This window comes from Tupaia chinensis, unplaced genomic scaffold, assembly GCF_000334495.1.
Source record: "Tupaia chinensis unplaced genomic scaffold, TupChi_1.0 Scaffold000311_2, whole genome shotgun sequence".
Lineage (NCBI taxonomy): Eukaryota > Metazoa > Chordata > Mammalia > Scandentia > Tupaiidae > Tupaia > Tupaia belangeri.
The window spans coordinates 6,611,315-6,633,553 of record NW_006159803.1 but is presented as its reverse complement, the minus strand read 5'-3'; the positions used below and the strand labels follow the sequence as shown (position 1 = coordinate 6,633,553).

General features: G+C 39.5%; 1 protein-coding gene and 1 pseudogene across 1 annotated transcript in view; both read right to left on the bottom strand.

The window, feature by feature from the left end:
- Positions 1-2,265: 2,265 nt before the first annotated feature.
- DLAT (dihydrolipoamide S-acetyltransferase) overlaps positions 2,266-22,239 on the bottom strand; it is a 36,089-nt gene continuing 16,115 nt past the window's right edge. Inside the window, exons 9-14 of the mRNA XM_006150989.3 lie at positions 20,693-20,785; positions 20,229-20,336; positions 11,873-11,988; positions 4,095-4,257; positions 3,072-3,208; positions 2,266-2,500 (exon numbers count right to left, since the gene is read on the bottom strand). Coding sequence (XP_006151051.1) covers positions 2,371-2,500; positions 3,072-3,208; positions 4,095-4,257; positions 11,873-11,988; positions 20,229-20,336; positions 20,693-20,785 — 747 coding nt within the window. The 3' untranslated portion in view covers positions 2,266-2,370. The remainder of the gene's footprint in view (positions 2,501-3,071; positions 3,209-4,094; positions 4,258-11,872; positions 11,989-20,228; positions 20,337-20,692; positions 20,786-22,239) is intronic.
- On the bottom strand, positions 19,868-20,089 carry LOC114008231 (uncharacterized; annotated as a pseudogene).

The window sequence follows — 22,239 nt, the reverse complement described above, 5'->3', positions numbered from 1 at the left end:
AAAATTTATCTCTTTCTAAGCTTATACATATGTAACTGTCTTTGTGTCTTATTTAATGTGAAAAATAATTACCATTAGATCAAAAATTAGACCAGACATATTGAAAACATAACAGTTTAATTTTAAAACAATATTGAACTAAAAACACTGTTTCTAACTTTTTCTTTCAGTTCTGCTAAGAGAAATAAACTAAAGCCAGATTTAGATTATAGCTAAATTTTTAACTCAGGACAATTTTTATTAGAAGGCAACTGTTTTTATTTCTCTTTCAAGGTACCGGCAGAACCATCAGCATTAGCAAAGACTGAATTATCTTTGAATTGTCATGTTTTTGAACCAGATTTGGCTCATGCTAATGATGGTCCCTTGTGATAAGCTTGTTCCTTTTCCATTATCTTCAGCTCAAACTAACATTACTAATTACTGAAAAGTCACATTAATATACTGAATTGTTTTCATAACACAGCAAGGTGAATGTGGACCATATAGTCACTTACGTACCATGTAGTAATGGACATTTAGAAGCAGATTCAACACTGAAACACTTAAAGCAAATTTCAGGGGACAGCACCACTTACTACATATACAAGGAAGCAATGTCAGATTTTAGTCATAAATAATTCCAAACATTTATTAAAACATAATTCAAACAAAGTCCAGAGTTGTGGTGATGTTCCCAATTCATTTTTCTTACCCTGAATATCATCTCCTTCCCCGAAAAAAGAAAGGCAAAATGTAACAAAACTGAAAAAAGTATTTAAGCTGATAAAGTGGTGACCTAATTTTCTTTCTTCAACAGGATTTTAGAGTGTATCTCACGAAACAACACTAGGGTAGAAAGATACAGAACACATTTTTGTTTTTTAGTTTTTGCTATATGGCATGTGTACTCGCCAAAAGAGAGGGACCCTGGGGGTCGGGGTGTAATCCCTTCTCTTCTAACTCTCCCCTAAGGATTTTGGGTATGCATGCACATGTGCCCATGTGCCTGGTATGATTCTCAAGCCCCCAGGTCCAGGATTCAAACCAAAAAGCTAGTCATGTGTGATCTAGTGCCTTAACTTCCATACCACCTGCCGGCCTGGAGCACATTTTTTAATACACATTTTAACTTTTTTTTACTCTGTCCACATGGAAATTACCATTTTGTTTTGGGTATCATTTTTTTAAGACTTATTTAATTTTATTTATTCATTCATATATTTTAATTTGACCAGACAGAGAGAGAGAGACAGAGAGAGGGGGAGGGAAACTGAAAAGGCAAGCCACCAAGTCTGGGACTTGAACTGTGGTTGGCCATGTGGGAGTATCCAGGGCCTTAACCACCATGCCACTTGCTGGCCCCTTGTGTATCGTTTTTTAGTACTCCAAACTGTTTACCAATGTTTCCCTCCCCACCTTCTTTTCAGACAGGCCTTGGTGATAAGTGGACTTTGGCACATAACCAACTCTAGTAACCATATTTTACATATGTACAATAACTCTATATATACTCCACAGTTGCCTGGTAAAGAGTTTTCCAGAATTATAAATTCTGATAAGTTCATTTACAATTAACTACCAGTTAATCTTAGAGGGAAAATGCTTTTCATAACTTCTATTAAATTCTATAAGCATGTTCTTTTATTTGGAAGTAACTAGAAATTCTCAGATTTACACAATTTAAATTGTTTAAATACCCACACAAATTCTCATCTATGTTAAGTAGCTGGTTTATATTTATATTTTTATCTCAAGAGGGGAAAGCAACCGCTTAGGGATTCACAGAGAAATAAACAGAAGTTGGTTAAAGAGGTCTAAGAAAATGCTGACTTAACATTTATTTTCCTTGAAGTTTTCTATATTTCCCATCCATGATAAATCAAGGTTATGTAATAGAAAATTTTAAACCAGAGATAAATACTCAAATTAAGCTTTGGTTCAATCCCTTGCCCCAAGGTAACTAATTTCTCTAACTTCTTTATCCTTCATATCTAAGTACAACATTTTAGACAATAAATTTCAGGACTTCGAGGTTTTATCCAGTTTACTTGTATGTACCTGTCTCTCAGGAATCACAATTCTGCCTCTCCTGCATCACGTGCGGGAAGTACTTATCACCAAAGGGCCAAGCTACACATTCCTGGACTAGGAGTACACAGCTTAAAATCTGGTGTTTAATTATTAAATGTGCACAATATTTGGGTATAATTGGCATTAAAAATATCAGTAATGCCCATTGCAAATAACTTATCTGGACAGACTCAATAAAAAAAAAAATACTGGTTAAGTTTAAAATAAAAAGAACCACCTGTTTAATAACATATAAATATACTGATAAGAATGAATAATGTGATGTGACTGGGGAAAGTCTAGAAATTCTTGGGATAATTATAACAACATGGTAATAGGCTTTTCAAGGTACTTTCTAAACTCAGCAAGACACTGGGCTCCAACTGCTCCATCCACAACTCGATGATCACAACTGAGTGTAACAGACATCATGCTAGCCACATCAAACCTAGAAAAAGATAAAAACTCCATTAGTCATTCTGAAAGCAACCAGTGAATGTTAGCCAGTAACCACCCCAGATCTAACTCCTATATCCCTACTAGGTAATATTCTCCACTTACTCTTCATGTCTTTTATACTTTTAGCTCAAATTAATAGCACGAAGAAATAGATCAAATGGATACCTGGAACCTGATCAGCCAACGACAACCCCTGGGCTAAATCCTGCTCTCTACTAAAATTTGACTAGGACTCATTTCTGTACTGTTTATGCCTGCTTTCACACTGTACTGGCAGATGGGCCATATGGTCCAGAAAGCCCAACATGTTTACTACCTAACTCTTGAAGAAAGTGTGCTGACCCCTCACCTAGAGTAAATCAGGCTTTCCATCTCAAATAGGGCAAACTGCATTTAGTAAAATAAGAGAAGCTGCTGCCCTGAGCAATTTTATTGCACATTTATATTGGACTTATCTGAAGCTCCAATATACCATGCCAATGACTATAAACTTGAGACTCAAAAAAAAACAACAGAATACACTGAACATGAGGTTATAGCTCCTTCTCCTTTTCTCTTACCCTTTTTCATTATCTGCTGGAACCAGTTTATCCTCTGAAGCACCAATTGCCAAAATACATGCTTGGGGTGGGTTAATAATAGCAGAAAAATTCTTAATTCCAAACATCCCTAAATTGGAGATTGTAAAAGTGCCACCCTAGAGAAAAAAAGATTTAAAAAAAATCATATTGTTCATCAACCTTAATCAGAAAACTAAAAATATTCTGTGAAAAGACCTTAAAATAATTTTAAGAAAGGCTTGAATAGAGCACCCATTACCAAAAGTACACAACTATTACAATATGAAAACACGTCAGTTATAGGGCCAGCAGGTGGTGTGGTGTGGCACTGGACTCCCACATGACTGACTGTGGTTCTTGTCTAGACTTGGTGGCTTGCCCTCCACCCCCAGCTCTGGTGAGCAAATGTGCCCGATAGCAAAATAATAATAATAAATAAAATAAGTCTTTAGAGAAAGAGTTTTATTTAACTTTTATTTATTTAAATGTTATTTAACTTAGCTATTTATTTTTATAAATTTGGCCAGAGAGAGACAGAGTGAGTGAGAGGGAGAGAGAGGGGGAAAGTGAGAAAGCAAGCCACGAGGTCTGGGACTCGAAACCAAGTTGTGGGGCTGGCAGGTGGCTTGGTGGTTAAGGGCACTGGACTCCCACATGGCCTACCACGGTTCAAGTCCTGGACCTAGCAGCTTGCTTTCTCACTTTCCCCCTCTCTCTCCCTCTCACTCACTCTGTCTCTCTCTGGCCAAATTTATAAAAATAAATAGCTAAGTTAAATAACATTTAAATAAATAAAGAAAGTTAAATAAAATAATCCTTAAAAAAAAAGTTGCATTAACTTTTGCACACAGTTGGAAAATATCTTATACTCAGCTTTTGATATGAGACTCAGTTTTTCTTTATTTTCAAAATCTTCGTCAGTAACAAATATGTGGCAGATTCAAAAGGTAGAAAATGGAATAAAAGCATTATGTTAACCTTAAACATATCCTTAAAATTCAGAAGGTATAAATAATACCTTACCTGGAACTCATGTGGCTGCAGTTTCCCCTCTCTCGCTTTGGTTGCTAAAGAAACAACATCATTAGCAATGGTTTCCAGCCCTTTTATATGTGCATTAAACACAATAGGTGTGATGAGTCCTGCAGGAGTACTGACCGCAACACTGACATCGACAACATGATTTCTGTTAAAAAGAGAACAGTGTTTATCAAGAGCCTATGTGACAGTTAAGCAAGAATACTGATATTAACTCTAAAAACATTTTAGAACCAGTATTTGCTACTGTTCAGCCACAGATATGTGTCCTGGTTTTCACGTTTTGCTGTGCCCTCTTATACTTTTAATATCGAATGGGGGGGAGGGCAGCAGAGGGCATAGTGATTAAGGTACTTGGCTGTCACATAGTTGACAGTGGTTTGAGTCCCAGACTTGGAGGCTTGAAATTCATGTTGGAGGCTTGAAATTCATGTCGGGCACATATGCATGTGTGCCCAAAATCCCAAGAGGAGAATGGAGAAGGGATTGTAGCATGGTCATCCCTCCTGCAAGGTGATTTATCACGTTCTTTCTGTCTCTCCAGTAAGTGCACATGCCCTATAGCAGAAGGTGTGTGGTTACACTGCTGAACTCTGACATGGCTGACTGCAACTCAAGTCCTGGACCACATGGCTTAAAACTCAACACCAGGTGCATGTGCTTACATGCCCAAAAGCCCATGGCTACCCCCCCAGAGGATGATTTCTCACGTTCCCTCTCTCTGTCTCTCTCCTGCAAGCATGTGAGTCCTATGGAGAAAAAAAAAAAAAAGATAAAAAAAGAGGAAAGAGAAGAGTGGAGGGAAAAAACTGCACTGTGGGGAAAAAACAAGAATATTCAGAACATAAGCTTGCTAATGTCTGAGATGAACATAGAAGAAGAATTACCCATGTATGCCGTGGGTCCCTACGTATTTAAATTCGATATCAGAAATGTTTTACCTCACTAAAATAAAATACTCAAAATTACTAAAAAGACAAAAACTACACTAAAATTCAGTTATCAAACTATTCATAAAAAATTGTGATACATGTGCTTCTCTATTGATTCAATAAGAAGATCTTATCACAGGTCTAATAATAACTATCATTTTAAATAGTAATGAGCAAAACAAATCACAATATATTCAACAACTATAACGCTACATGAGAATAACTGATTTTTATTGGTCAGCAACTTTAAGTGCTGTTAACATGTCACTGATTTGTTTTCTTTATTTAAAAGAATTTTTTAAAGAATTATTTTATTTAAGTTTATTTATTTATTTTCATTTGACCAGAGTTGGGGGCAGGGGGAGAGAGAGATAGCAAGCTGCCAGGTCCGGGACTCGAACTGCGGTTGGCCATATGGGAGTCTTGCACCTTAACCGCCATGCCACCTGCCAGTCCCTCTTTGATTTGTTCTCTATAGTAGGAGAAATGTTCATTTTCAGTAGAGTTAAAAAATACAGTGGGGACCAGCAGGTAGTGGTGTGGTGGTTAAGGCGCTGGACTCCCACATGGTCTACCACAGTTTGAGTCCTGGACCTGGCAGCTTGTTTTCTCCCTTACCCCTCTTTCTCTGCTAAATGCATGTGCCCTATGCAATCTTAAAAATACATTACGTGGGGGCTGGCAGGTGGCGTGGTGGTTAAGGGTGCTGGACTTCCACATGGCCGACCGTGGTTCAGGTCCTGGACCTGGCGGCTTGCTTTCTCGCTTTCTCTCTCTTTCTCTCTGTGCCTCTCTGGTCAAATTGAAATAAATAAATAGATATATAAAATAAAAATTATTTTAAAAAATACATAATTAATAACAGTAATAATAATAAAATTAAATAAATATTTTTTTAAAAAGTGATTTATCCCTTCCCCCCAACCAAGTCTAAAAATTCCTGAGTTTTATCCATAGTCTCAATGGGGTAAGACTAAGACCCCTACTAAAGTGTTCTGCAATCTAGGAAAAAATTTCATACACACACATAACTAGGCCTCGGGGCGGGGGGGGGGGAGTTTTTATTGCTGAATAATACTATTCAGCAATAAAAAAAGAATAAACTAATGAAACATGCTAGAACATAGATGAGTCTCAAAAACATTGTTAAGTGAAAGAAATCAAATGCCAAAAACCACATGTTTTATGAATCATTTCTATGACAGGTCTAGAAAAGACAAACCTCTACAGATAGCAGAACAGACTACCCAGGGGATGGGGGTAGAGACAGCGATTCACTAGGGGCCTGGATGATCTGTGGGGGCTTGATGGTGATTTCTAAAACAAGATTGTGGTTAAAAAAAAAGAAAAAACTGCACAACTCTGTACATTTAACAAATCACAGAACTGTACACTTAAGACAGGTGAATTTTATGGTATGTAAATTTTAGCAAATAAAGCTGTTGGGAAAAAAGTGCCTATATGTTGGGCACACAGGAGACTTAAGGAATATAAGAAACTACGCCCACCTTCAGGATACTTGTGGGTCACATAGAAAAATACACCATGACTTCCCTGACAACTCTGTAAAATCTACATAAAAAGATGAACCATCTACTTACAGAAAAAATTTAAAAAGCAAACCTAGGGGCCAGCAGGTAGCTTAGGAGTTAAGGTGCTGGACTCCCATGTAGTCAATCACAGTTACAGTCCGGGACCTGACAGATTGAAACTCACACTGGGCACATGTGCGTGCATGCCCAAGATCCAGGGAGAAGGGACTGCAGTGTGGCTATCCTTCGCGGGGGTGGGAGTGGAGGGCGTGGGGGGGTAGTAGTGGGAGGGGTGGTGGGGTGGTGGGGGCGTGATTTCTTGCTGTCTGTCTCTGTCTCTCCAGTGAGTGCACATGACTTACAGCAAAAAATCTCTCTCAAAAACAAACAAAAGCAAACCAATACATAACAAACCTTGTTGCATTAATATAATTACCAAATGAGTAATACATGAACTATTCAGAAGGCAGGGAATTTATTTTTGCCTAAGACACCAAAAGGTAGAACTTCAGCTAAGCTTTAAAATTAGTTTCAATTCCAATAGATATGATGTAGCATCAAAGTCTGGCTCAAGGGTAGGTTTTAATTTGGATTCAGACAGCTGAAATTCAAATCTCAGCTCACCATTTACTAGCTCTGTGTCCTTGGGCAGGTAACTTAATATCACTGTGTTCAGTTTCCTCATCTGTGAAATGGAGACAAATATGGTACCTACTTCACAAGGTTCTCAGGAGAACTAAATAATGAATATAAATTGTTTAAGCACTCATTGTGTATCACTGCTGTGATGAAGAGCATCATGACGATAATGGGAAGGGCATGCATCTAAAAAGAAACACATCCTGCAGGGAGAGAATTGAAAGACATGGCCTGTAACGGTGTCTACTACAGACCAGCAATAAGGTCTTCAAGGCATAATTTAGAATCTTAAAGTCATCATGGATTATCTGGGTGCCCAATGCCAAGTGTAGTGTCCTTAAAAGATATGACATAGACAATGTGAAGCAAAGACACAGGTAGAAACTAGAATTATGCAACTAAAAAAATCAAGACCTGCCCTGGGACACTGCACCTGGAAAAGGCAAGGAGGGGTATCCCCCAGAGCCTTGGGAAGGAGTACGGCACTGCTGACACCTGATTTGAACTTCTGGTCTCTAGAATGTGAGAAAACAATTTTCTTTCTTCATTTTCTTAGAAATTTTGCCAGACGGCATGTACACTCACCAAAGAAAGAGTGAGAAAGCACCTCCCATGGGGGTAGTCACACTGTAACTCCTTCTTGATTTCTGCCTCCTTTTATGCACACCAGTGCCCAGCATGTTGCTGGGTCCAGGACTCAAACTGCATGATAGGCCATGTGGAATCCCACCACCCTAACCACCATGCCTCTGGCGGGCCCAAATTTCTATTTCAAGTCATCAATTTTGTGGCAATTCTTAAAAGCAGCCCGAGAGAACTAATACAGCTTACATGGAATGTTAGACCCTGAGATGTGACCAAGGAAAAAGAACCAATAGATTAACCAGTATCCCTAACCAGATTAAGAAATGGTTTAAGAGTTCTAGAGAGTTTCAAAAAGAATTCACAACAAATCACGCTTGGGGCATGTGCATGTGCAAGATCCTGGGAGGAAAATAGAAGAGACGGGATTACAGCGTGGCCATCTCCTGTGGGAGGTGATTTCTCACTTTCCCTCTCATTGTCTCTGTGTCTCTCCAATAAGCGTACATGCCTTAAGACAAAAACCTCTTAAAAAAATACTACTACTTGACCAGCAGTTAGTGTAATGGCTATGTTGCTGGACTCCCACGTAGTCGACCGCGGTTCACGCTCTAGACATGGTGGCTTAAAACTCACGCCGGGTGCGTGTGCATGCATGCCCAAGATCCCGAGAGGAGAATGAAGGAGAAGGGATTGCGGCGTGACCATCCCCCCTGGGGGGGGTGATTTCTCGCTTTCTATCTCTCTGTCTCTGTCTTTCTGGCGAGCGCACAAGTCCTATAGCGAAAACCTCTCCCCCCCCCAAAAAAAAGAGGGCTAGCAGGTGGCACAGTGAAGGCGCTGCACTCCCACACGGTCGACCCCAGTTCGAGTCCCAGATCTGGTGGCTTAAAAAAAAAATCACACTGGGTCTGTGTGTGTGTGCCTAAAATCCCAGGACAATAAAGAAGAGACTGTGGTGTGGCCATCCACTCTGGGAGTTGATTTCTCACTTTCACTCTGGCAAGCACACATACCATATGGCAAAAACCTAAAATAAATAAATATGTGTATATATATATATATACACATATAGATAGATAGATAGGTAGGTAGATATGGTGATATATATTTACATATATATGAAAGAAAAACAACACTGAATATAGATTTAATTCAAATTTGTACTATAATCAGTTTAGGAGAATGGTGGGGTATGTGTGTGTAAGGAGGGCAAAACAAAGCTAAATCTTAACATTCTTTAAAGTCACTTGATAAAGTAAACAAAAATTAATAAAAGGTAACAGAAAAATGTATTTAGAAATCTCAAAATAAATCCCAGAAGGGGACCAGCAGGTCGCATGGTGGCTGGAGGCACTAGACTCCCACATGGCCGACGACAGTTCAAGTCCCGGAACTGGTGGCTTGCTTTCTCACTTTCCCTCTCTCTCTGTCTCTCTCTGATCAAATTGGAAATAATAATAAATAAAATTAAAATAAAATAATTCTTAAAGTAAATAAATTCCAGAAGAAACAAGAGTTTAAAAGCTATTTTCCTGGGACCAGCAGATGGCGTAATGGTTATGTTGCTAGACTCCCATAGGTGGCTGACAGCAGTTTGTATCTTGGACCTGTTGCTTAAAACTCACACAGGGTGCATGTGTGTGCATGCCCAAGAATCCCGAGAGAATGGAAGAAAAGGGACTGCAGTGTGGCCATTTCTCCTGGAAGGGCAGGGGTAGTGATTTCTCACTTTCTGTCTCTCTGTGTCTGTTTCTCTGGTGAGAGTAAGTACCCTATAGCAAAAAATCTCTCTTAAAAATTAATAAATAAATAAAAGCTATTGGTCTCTTGGGAATAGAGCTCAGATTAAAGGTTAGAGTGGGTCACTGTAATTCACAGAGCAATATTCCAATCCATATACTTTAGTAAAAATTAAACTAATAAATATAACTAATAAAAATTAATAATTGGGGTATAATATGAAACATATTTAGTCTCTATTCCAGTTCCAGTCATAGAACTCTAAAACCTCTAAAATTTCCTGGGTAGAAATATCTTTTGTTATTCATTAAGAGCCCCTTTGCTAACTCCTGAGTTTGTGCTAATGAAGTGATTCAGGGTGAGGCCCCCTAGATAATCTCAGAATGGAGCTAGTCACCAAGAGATGAGAGGATTTTAGAGTTGGAACTTTCAAGCCCTACTCACTGACTTGGAGATCCAACTCTATAAACTCTTTTTTATTTTATTTTATTTTTCTTGGAGATTTTTGCTATAGGGCATGAGCACTTGTCAGAAAGACAGAGACAGAAAGTGAGAAACCACCCCCTGGGGGGGTGGCCATGCCATAATCCCTTCTCCTCCATTCTCCTCTCAGGATCTTGGGCATGCACGCACATGCAGCTGGCGTGAGTTTAAGCTGAGTCCGGGACTCGAAATGTGGTCGACTACGTGGGAGTCCAGTGACAGAGCCATTACGCCAACTGCTGGTTCCCCAACTCTATAAACTCTTGAACAAGAGTGGATAAGCTTTCAGGTTGCTGAACCCCCTGGAGGATCTGGGAGGGTGATGAACCCAGAGGGGGCATGAAGTTCTGTACCTCACTCTCATATCTCACCCTACTCATCACTTTGTCTGATGTTCATCTGTATCCTTTGTAATATCTTTATAATAAACCAGTAAGCATAAGTAAGTGCTTCTGAATTCTATGGGCCATTCTGGCAAATTTGTTAAACCTAAGGAGGGGGTCATGAGGACTCCAGCCTACAGCCTGTTGGTCAGGTGTTGGTCATTAAAAATTTAAAAATTGGGACCAGCAGTTAGCGTAATAGCTATGTCGCTGGACTCCCATGTAGTCGACTGCGGTTCGAGTCCCGGACCTGGTGGCTTAAACTCACGCTGGGCGCGTGTGCGTGCGTGCCCAAGATCCTGAGAGGAGAATGGAGGAGACGGGATTGCGGTGTGGCCATCCCCCCGGGGGGTGATTTCTCGCTTTCTGTCTCTCTGTCTCTGTTTGGCAAGCGCATGTGCCCTATAGCAAAAAAAAATAACCTCTCCAAAAAAAGAAAAAGAAAAAATTTCACAGCTTAAGCAGAGGAAAAAAGAATAGTCAGTCGAAGTACAAATGGCTCAGACTTGCAACTGGCACTTTAAGTAGCATCAGTCTTATGAAATGAACCCTCAAACTGTGAGCTCTGACACCATCGCCAAGTACACAGCATCAGAATTGAACTGAATTAGAGAACAGCTAGGTGGGGATTGCCATAGAACTGACAGCTTGGTTGATGTGGCAGAAAATACCACCCCTACACACATCTGGTCACAAAAGTATGCTATGAGTCTAAGAGAGTAGAGCAGAAAGAGAAACTTTTTGCTTTCAGAATAATAATAGAAAGCAACTACATAGCTGAAAATGGTTCTCTTCACTATTTGAACATTAACTCACAGCAAATTACGCAACTCAGTGGGCCTTGGTTTCTTTGTCTAGAAAATGGGAGTGAAAACACTTAAGCCATAAGGAAGACTATTTTTTAAAGAATTATTTAATTTTATTTATGATTATTATCTTTAAATTTGACCAGAGAGAGACAGAAAGAGAAAGAGAGAGGGAAAGTGAGGAAGTAAGCCACCAGGATCGAGACTCAAACCATGCCATGTGGGATTTTAGCACCTTCACCACACCACCTGCCAGCCCTAGAGGAGACTAAGAATGAGGCAAGGTGAAACACATTGAATACCATGGCAGTCACATGCCACCATCATATTAACAAACACTGTTTTCAATTGTGCCCCTCAAGTGCAGCATAACTCAGGTGAAAAAAAAAATCATTTCTTTAAATTCTGCTTTGTGAGAGTCACTATCAACCTAGTTATACATATCTGTACACTGATCTCCCTTTTCTGAATTTGCATAATTTATAACCTTTATGAACTAAATTTAGTACTATCTCATAGTTTTATGTTGTTTTCAAATTTTTTCACATATGGAAGACATCTGCCCTTGTGTATTCCATTTCTCCTGACTACCTAAAATTTCTAGTTACAGATTATATAACAGAAAAACTGCTGCTAGATATGTGCCACTCTAGTTGGACTTACTGTCTTATAACTGTGTCCATCCAAGAAGAATTTGCTTCAGGAACTTTTAAACATGCCAGAGCTGAAGCTTTTATGATGAAATCATTGACAGAAATTTTGCTTCTCCCTTCTAACATCTGTAAAGACAAAAAAAATTTATAGTTTCTTAAATTCTCTCCCCAAAGACTGAAATTGTATAATCTTTTATTTATTTTTTTCTTTTTTTGGAGAGGTTTTTTTCGCTATAGGGCACGTGCGTTCACCAGACAGACAGAGAGAGACATAGAGACAGAAAGCGAGAAATCACCCCCCGGGGGATGGTCACACCGCAATTCTCCTCTCGGGATCTTGGGCACGCACGCACACGCGCCCGGCATGAGTTTTAAGCCACCGGGTCTGGGATGCAAACCGCGGTTGACTACGTGGGAGTCCAGCAGCATAGCCATTACGCTAACTGCTGGTTCCCTGAAATTGTATAATCTTGAGAAAAGGAGGAGGACAAAAGAGATTACATAAATGCCCAGAGGTGGAATAGGCAGAATGAAACTAAAAGTTGGTTCTTTCTTTCTTTCTTTTCTTTTTTTTTTTGGGGGGGAGAGGGGTGTGGTGTCAGAGGGTGCATGAACTTGCCAGAGAGACAAAGAGGTGGAGGGCCTGTGGGGTTAGCACCTCCCTCATGAGGCATGGTCATGCTGCAACACTTTCTCCATTTCTCCATCCTATCAGGACTTTGGGCACTCATGCACACATGCCTCATATGTTTTTCAAGCTGCCAGAGCTGGGATTCAAACCATGATCAGTCATGTCGGGTCTAGCTCCCTTAACCACTGGACTACAGGGCCATTCCTGTTTGTTTGTTTGTTTGTTTTTTCACCATTTTAAGCTACAAATTTCCTGCTAAGTATTGCTTTACCAGTATCCTATAGGTTACTGTATATTATGTCTTCATTTTCATTCATCTCAACAAAACCAAAAGCTGGTTCTCTGAAAAGACTGGATGGCTCCAAGGCCTGCTAGTTAAAATAGGCCAGATGCCACATGGCTGACTGTGCAGTTCAAGGCCAGGCCTGGTGGCTTGAGAAACACATCAGGTCCATGTGCGTGCATGTACAAAATCCCAAAAGGTGGATAGATGAAGAAGAGATTACAGTGTGACCATTCCCCAGAGGGGATATTTTCTCATCTCCCTCTCTCCAGCAAGTACATGCACCTGCTAACAAAAAACAAAAACAAAAACAAGGCTATCCCCATAATATAGCAGTTGGGTGCTGTGCATGGGTAGCTATATCCCACATGGCTAGACTGTGGTTCAAATCCATGCCTAACATCCTGACAGGCATAGAGGAAATAGAGGACAAAAGGACTACAGCATGAGCACACCTTATTGGGAGGGTGCCTTCTCTCTCTCTCTTTCTCACATGCCCTCTGGCAATTAAAAAAACAAAAGCACAACTAAATAACAACCACAGTTATAAACATTTAGTTAGGGGGTCAGACAATGGCACAGTGGTGAAACATTCCCCATTCACATCCAGAGACCTCCCTGAGTAAACCAGGCACCCGGGTGCCCACAATGCAGGGCTGGCTGAGGGAAGAAAGATCAGTGTCAAGACAATGCTGAGAGTGCTGTCTTCTCTGCCTAGCTCTCTCTGTCTCTTCTCCTTCATGAAAAAGAAAAATAAATTAAAAAAAAAAAAGATTTAGCTAGAATAATCAAGAAGAAGAGAGAAAACTCAATTTCCTAAAACCAGGAATGAAACAGAAAACATTATAAAATACAATTACAAAGTATTTTCCTTACTAAAGTAAAAAAGATTATATACCTAATACTAAGAACACCCACATGCAAAAAATAAATTAGATAACTCAGATGAAACTGACAAATGCCCAGTAAGATACAAACTACCAAAACTAAACCAAGAAGAAACAAACTGAACATAAAATTTGTAACTAATGATAAGAGATTGAACTGGTAACTGAAAGGCTACCGACATAGAAATGTTTAGACCTGGGAACCAGCAGTTAGCATAATGGCTATGTTGCTGGACTCCCACGTAGTCGACCATGGTTCGCATCCCGGACCTGGTGGCTTAAAACTCACACCGGGCGCATGTGCGTGTGTGCCCAAGATCCTGAGAGGAGAATGGAGGAGAAGGGATTGCGGCGTGACCATCCCCCCTGGGGGGTGATTTCTCGCTTTCTGTCACTATGTCTCTCTCTGTCTGGCAAGCGCACGCGCCCTATAGCAAAAACCTCTCAAAAAAAAAAAAAAAAAAAAAAAGAAAGAAATGTTTAGACCTAAAGGGCTTCACTGGTGAATTCTAACAGACAATTTAAGAAGTAGTATCAATTCTTTGTAAACCTTCTTAAAAAAATAAAGTCAAGAATAGTTCTAGTCATTCTAGGAAGCCAATATTAGCCTCATACTAAAACCAGACAAAAACATTACAAAAAAAAAAATAATAATAAAGTACAGGACCAGCTGACCACAGTTCAAGACCTGGACCTGGTGGCTTGAAAATCATGTTGGGCAAATGTGGATGTGTGCCCAAAGTCCTGGGAGAACACAGAAGAGACTGCAACATGGCCATCCTTCCTAAGGGTGATTTCTCACTTTCCCTCTCACTTTCTCTGTCTGTCTCTATGGTGAGTGAATGTACCCTAAGGCAAAAACCTCTTAAAAAAAACAAAACTACACTAATATCTCCTATGAATATAGATGTATAAATCCTCAACAAAATACTAGCAAACAAAATCCAGCAATATATATTAAAAAAAAGGGGGGGAGGGCTGAACAGGTGGCACAGCAGTAAAACACAACACTCCACAATGTAGACCCCACCTATAAAAGTAGCTAATTTGGAGTCAGAGACCTCCCTGTATGCCAGACACACATGCGCTCCCAAGCTGGATCAGGCTTAGGGGTGGGTCATGGCATCAAGACGCTTCTGGGGTTCTGTATCCTTATTTTTCTCTCTCTCAGAATAAACAAGGAACCAGCAGGTAGCATGGTGGTTAAGGCGCTAGACACTCTCACATGGCTGACCACGGTTCAAGTCCAGGACCTGGTGATTTGCTTTCTCTTTCTCTCTCTCTCTGTGTTTCTATCTGGTCAAATTAAAAAATAAGTGAATTAACAATTCAAATAAATAATTCTTTAAAAAAAAAAAAGAATAAGCAAATTAAAAAAATAAAATTAGGACACTAATGTCCTAATAGAATATAGGACAAAAACTACGTGATCTCAGCAGGCACACCAAAAATTGAGACAAAATTCAGTATCCCTTCACTTTCGCAATAAAAACATTCAACAAATTAGAAATAGGGAATTTCCTAAGTCTGATGATAAAATAGATCTAAGGTAACCCCTATCATCAAGACATATTCTCCTTAAGATCAAGAATGAGGGGAATGACCACTCTTGCCACTTCTATACAATACTGTACTAGAGGTGCTAGCCAGAGTAGTTAGGCAAGAAAAGGAAATAAAAGGTACTGAGATCAGAAAGAAAAAGTAAAACTGTCTCTATGAGGGGAATCTCCCCCCCAAAAAATCATGAAAAATGCATATTATGACAATACTGTGAATTAATTTCCATTTTTGGCAACAAAATAAACTCCTACTTACATTCTAACTTCTATGAAATTTTTAAGTCCTCCTGTATTTGTAGAAAACACCATTGTCTGTACAGAAAATCCACAGGAATCCTCTAGATCTAAAACAACTAGATCTAGTAAATGTGTCCAGTAGGTTTCAGGATACAAGATACAAAAAGATCAACATTTCTACACAGTAGCAATGAACAATTTGAAAATGACATTTAGAAAAAATTCCATTTACAATAGTATCAATAGAAAGAATAAAATATCGGGACCAGCAGTTGGGGTAATGGCTATGTTGCTGGACTCCCATGTAGTAGACCACGACCCAATTTTCATAGAACATTGTCATTAATCCTGACTGAATCCAGTTCACTCACAAATCAGTTACAGGGGCTGGGTTAGTTTTGGTTCTCCAGCCCTTTTCACATTATGACACTTGATGAAAATTAGGCAAGTCCAGGGACTGCCAGGTGGCATGTTGGTTAAGGTGCTAGACTCCCACATGGCGGACTATGATTCAAGTTCCAGACCTGGTGGCTTGCTTTCTCACTTTACCTCTATGTCCCTGTGTTTCTCTAGTCAAGTTGGAAAATGATAATGATGAATAAAATTAAATTAAAAAAAAAAAAGAAGAAGAAGAAAGAAAGGCAGATCCAGCAGGTGATGTAGAGGTCAAGGCGCTGGACTCCCACATGGCCAACCACAACTTCAGTCCTGGACCCAGTAGCTTGAAACTCATGCCAGGTGCATGTGCGTGCATGCCCAAAATCCCAAGAGGAAAATAGAGAATGATGAATTTTGGCATGTCCTGGGGGTAGTTTTTCACTTTCTCTTTCTCTGTCTCTCCAGTGAATGTATGTACCCTATAGCAAAACTGTCTCTCAAAAAGAAAAAAAAATTAGAAAGGCATATAGAATGTGTTTTTTCTTTATTTAAAGTCCTTATACAATATAATTAAAATAAAAATTTAAAAATATAGGACCATCTGGGTAGCATGGTGTCTGGATCCCTCAAGACTGACTATGCAGCTTGAGTCCTGGACCCCAGGCTTGAAAAATACACCAGGGAGACTAGCAGTTCACGTAATGGCTATGTTGCTGGACTCCCATGTAGTCGACCACAGTTCAAGTCCAAAACCTGGTGGCTTAAACTCATGCCAGGTGCATGTGTGTGTGCCTGAGATCCCGAGAAGTGAATGGAGGAGAAGGGATTGCGGCGTGGCTATCCTCCCTGGGGGGTGATTTCTCGCTTTCTGTCTCTCTGTCTGGTAAGTGCATGAGCCCTATAGCAAAAACCTCTTTTAAAAATTAAAAAAATTAAAAAAATAAAAAAGAAAGATAGAAAAAAGTATCTAGACTGGGGGCTGGTAAGTGGCATGGTGGTTAAGACGCTGGAATCCCACACGGCTGGCCACAGTTCAAGTCCTGTACCTGTTGGCTTACTTTCTCAGACTCCTTCTCTCTCTGGTCAAATAAAATAATAATAATAAATAAATTAAATTAAATTAATAATTATTTAACAAAAAACTAAAATAAAGTTAACAAAAGTATAGGAGCCAGCAGATGGCATGGTTATTAAGGTGTTGGACTCCCACATGGCTGACCAAAGTTCATGTCCTGAGCCTGGTGGCTTCCTTTTTCACTCTCCCTCTCTCTGTGTGTCTCTTTCTGATCTAATTAAAAAATAGTAATTATAATGATAAATAAATAAATAAAATTTTTAAAAGAAGTATAAAACATATACTCTAAAAACTATAAAAACTGTTAATTTTTTTTAGAGAGATTTCTGCTATAGGGCATGCGTGCTCACCAGACAGAGACAGAGACAGAAAGCAAGAAATCACCCCCAGGGGGGATGGCCATGTCACAGTTCCTTTTCCTCCATTCTCCTCTTGAGATTTTGGGCACACACACACCCAGATAAGTTTTAAGCTACCAGGTCCAGGACTGGAACCATGGTTGACTATGTGGGAATCCAGCAATGTAACCATTTTGCCATCTGCTGGTCCAAAACATTGTTAAATGTTTTAAAAAAAACTAAATAAATGCAAGTACCGCCCATGTTCATGGATGGGGAGACTTAATATTGTTTAGATGGCAACACTCTCCAAATTATCTACAAGGCACTGGCTCAGTAGCTACAGTGCACATTTATGTGTTACTTGGCAGGCTGAGGCCACTTGACAGTCCCAGATTCAGTTCTCAGTCTATCCTAAAAGATGGGTGAAGCTGGCATGCACTTGTAGTCCCAGCTATTTGGGAAGCTGAAATAGGTCTGGGACTTGAACTGCAGTCAGCCATGTGGGAGTCCAGCAATGTAACTGCTATGCCATCTGCTGGCCCCAATTTTGTATATAATTAATTGACTTTAACAAGCATGCCAAAACAAGGCAACAGGGAAAGAATTATTTTTTCAGCTAATGATGCGGGGACAACTGAATGCCCATATGTAAAGAATAAAATTGGATTTCTACCTTATACCAAATACAAAATGAACTCGAAATTGGGTCAGTGTCATAGCAGAGTGCTTAAGCGCTGTGCAGAAGAAGCCAGATCTCACACAACTGACTAGGGTTTGAATCTCTGCCCCAGGAGCTTTCATGCTGGGATCCTGATGGGATGGAGAAATGAAAGGAAAAGGACTGCAGTATGACCAGATCTCACTAGGATTCCTTCTCTCTTTCCCACCCCTCCTTCCTTTCCTTCTTTCCTTCCATCCTTCCAGTCTCTTTCTCATATTCTTTCAGGCACATGTTCTCTAAAATTAAAAAAAAAAAAAGACTCCAAATAAATCAAAGACCTAAGTATAAGAACTTAAAACTCTAAAACTCTTACCAAGAAACATAGGCAGGAGGCCAGAGAGGTTATGAATAATCTGTAAAAGGCCCTGTTTACCACTTTAAGGAGTTTGGCTTTTACTTTTCACTTCCTTGAAAATATCTTCCATATCCCTCTCTCCATTCTTAATGTAACCTTCCAGTACAGACCTATTTATCATCACTTTGTGCCTAGATTAAAACAACAACTAGCCTCTGCGTTAATATGGGCCAGCATTCATCTATGGTTTAACCTTTCTTAAAATACTGCTGTTATCATGTCACTTCACTGCTCAAAAGATTTAAAGGAACATTTCTTACTTAGTATCTAATTCATCAAGTCCAAATTCTTTCCTTTGTAAACCAAGGTCTTCCCTATATTGACTTGGTATTATCCACTCTAGAAAAGATAATTTATTTCCCATATATGCTATACTTACTTCTGTTTTTTAACATACTTTACTCTTAGGATATTCTAACAGAATAAAGTTTCTTCAAATTCTCTGCCAATTGAAATCCTTATTTCCATGGTTCAACCAAGTTTTTCCTACACTATTTTGTTTTCCCCAACTACTTTCACTGATCTCCCCCTTCTCTGAACTCCCCTAACACTTAACTTATACAAGGTAATTCAGCAGACAATTAAGGGGCACTGCTGAGAAGAGATTGATCTATAAATAAATAGTTTTACTTTAATTGCCTTGTCATAGATTTTAGCCTAGCAGAGTCATTGTGATGCGATGTCAATTTTAAACACAAAGTTTTAATCAAGGGTCAGAAAATGAAATTGCTCCAGGATATTCTCTGAGGAAAATGAAGATGACAGGGGCCAGCTAGGTGGTGCAGTGGCTAAGGCAGCTGGATCCCACATGGCTGACTGCATCAACTAGCCTCTGCGTTAATATGGGCCAGCATTCATCTATGGTTTAACCTTTCTTAAAATACTGCTGTTATCATGTCACTTCACTGCTCAAAAGATTTAAAGGAACATTTCTTACTTAGTATCTAATTCATCAAGTCCAAATTCTTTCCTTTGTAAACCAAGGTCTTCCCTATATTGACTTGGTATTATCCACTCTAGAAAAGATAATTTATTTCCCATATATGCTATACTTACTTCTGTTTTTTAACATACTTTACTCTTAGGATATTCTAACAGAATAAAGTTTCTTCAAATTCTCTGCCAATTGAAATCCTTATTTCCATGGTTCAACCAAGTTTTTCCTACACTATTTTGTTTTCCCCAACTACTTTCACTGATCTCCCCCTTCTCTGAACTCCCCTAACACTTAACTTATACAAGGTAATTCAGCAGACAATTAAGGGGCACTGCTGAGAAGAGATTGATCTATAAATAAATAGTTTTACTTTAATTGCCTTGTCATAGATTTTAGCCTAGCAGAGTCATTGTGATGCGATGTCAATTTTAAACACAAAGTTTTAATCAAGGGTCAGAAAATGAAATTGCTCCAGGATATTCTCTGAGGAAAATGAAGATGACAGGGGCCAGCTAGGTGGTGCAGTGGCTAAGGCAGCTGGATCCCACATGGCTGACTGCATGGTTCTGGTCCTGGGCCCCGGCTTGAAAAACATACCAAACACAAATGTGTGGATGCCCAAAATCCCAAGAGACTGGAAGAGAAGAAAGTGTGGCATAGCCACCCCCCCCAACCCCAAGGGAGTGATTTCTCACTTTCTCTCTCCCTCTCCGTCTCTGGTGAGCACATACATCCTATAGCAAACTTAAAAAAAAAAAAAAATTAGCAATAATTGCGCCTCGGATAAACCTCATTGGCTACGATACTGCCACTGCGCAAAGCTGGCTAAAAAAAAAAAAAAAAAAAAAAAAATTAAGATGATATCCATTTTCTATCACCATATCATAACAAAATACAAATGTTTAATGGGAAAAAAACAACATTTTTATAATTTAGAGAATTGAAATTTCCAGATCTTTTACCTTATTAAGTTCTTTCCGTACCAATAAAACTTCTCCCATATTTACATCAATGGAAAGGTAATAATGAGGTATGGTTTGTTTTGATTGCATTAACCGCTGTGCAATAACCTACAACCAAAGAGATTCCAAAATTAGTTATCTTGAGTTCAGACAAGACTGTACCTAAGTTAGGGCTCTGTTTCTTCTCCTTACACCCAAGTAAGGCTTGTCCTCAAGCATTATTAAAATTGGAAGATGGAGGTTTGCACAATAAGCTATCACCTTCTAAGAAGATTTAACCAGAGCGCAGTGATTTATCTATCCCAAGCATTCAACTGAATACTTTGGCCAAACCAAACTTCCCTTAATCACCTAATATTCCCAACTGATAAAGTTATTAGGGTTTTAAACTATGAAGGCACTTAAGCAACCAGAGTAAAGATGGCCCCAACAGCTTTGGTTCCAGGTCACGGTAACGTTCTTACTCGACGAATGTTGCTGATTGGGATATCTGTGAAGATGCCTGTAGGAACTGGTGCTGCTCCTGGACTCGGAGGAGGTACAGCAGCTGCAGGGGCCTATGGCGCAAGAGAAAATTTCTTAGTAACTATGGCTCAACCTTAGCACAAGCACCTGGGAAAAACTGTCAGTGACTCCCAGTTCTACCCCTGAGGAGCAAAAAGGACCTGGATGTTAAATGCTTATTTTAAAAGGTTTTTTTTTTTTTAATTATTTATTTAACTTTATTTATTCATTCATTCATTTTGAATTTGACCAGAGAGATACACACAGACAGAGAGAAGGTGAGAAAGCAAGCCACCAGGTCCAGGACTTGAACTGTGGTCAGCCATGTGGGAGTGTCTAGTGCCTTAACCACTATGCCACCCGCAGGTCCCAAAAGTTTTTATTTTTTATTTATTTATTTATTTTAGGTTTTTGCCATAGGGTGTGTGAGCATGTCAGAGAGAGATAGAGAGAGGGTGAGAAACTACACCCCAGCAGGTATGCCCACACTGCAATCCTTTCTCATCTATTCTCCTGCCAGGATTTTAGGCATGCATGCACATACACCTGGTATGATTTTCAAGCCACCAGGTCTGGGACTCGAACCATGGTCAGCCACGTGGGAATCCAGTACCTTAATCATCACACCACCTGCTGGCTTCAATTTTATTTTATTTTTTTAAATTAGAATTCTGAAATCATGTTTACAGTGTCATTTTTCTTTGAGCCAGAGTATGTTCAATGATTACTATGTCAAAATAATTTTGTTTTTGCCAAATTATCTTCTAAAAAAGCAAGCAAAGCATTCTTAAGCTGAAAGAATTAAGACAGAAAGCTAATCCATAAATCTGAACAAGGTTAAAAAGAAAAAACAAGGACAAATCTTTCATTTTAAAGCAAATATCTGTGTGACTAAATCTTTTTCCTTACTTTTGGCTGATTATCTTAGTACCTTAGTCAAAAAAAGCTGGATATCGGGACCAGCAGTTAGCGTAATGGCTATGTCGCTGAACTCCCATGTAGTCGACAGTGGTTCAAGTCCTGGATCTGGTGGCTTAAACTCACTCAGGGCGTGTGTGCATGCGTGCCCAAGATCCCAAGAGGAGAATGGAGGAGAAGGGATTGCAGCATGGCCATCCCCCCGGGGGGTGATTTCTCGCTTTCTGTCTCTCTATCTCTCTCTCTTTCTGGCGGGCACACGACGCTGCCCCCTGGTAAAAAAAAAAAAAAAAAAAAAAAGTTGGATATAATGGATTTAATATAATTAACCACATAAACCGTAGGTAAGCAACTTGCAAACATGTTTCTAAAAACAGGGGCTGAATGAGGAGGAAAGGATGAGTTAGAAAAAACTCAAAATCACTATTCAAAATGCTCTACTCAACAGAAGTCAGATCTCACATGGCGCCGGTGATGAGCCTGAAACATGTTGAACATGTGCTCCAGCGCCCAAGATCTGAGGGCTGGAGGAGTGGCATGGTGTGTCTGACCCCAGTGGAGGATGCTCAGCACTCTCGCTTTCTCTTTC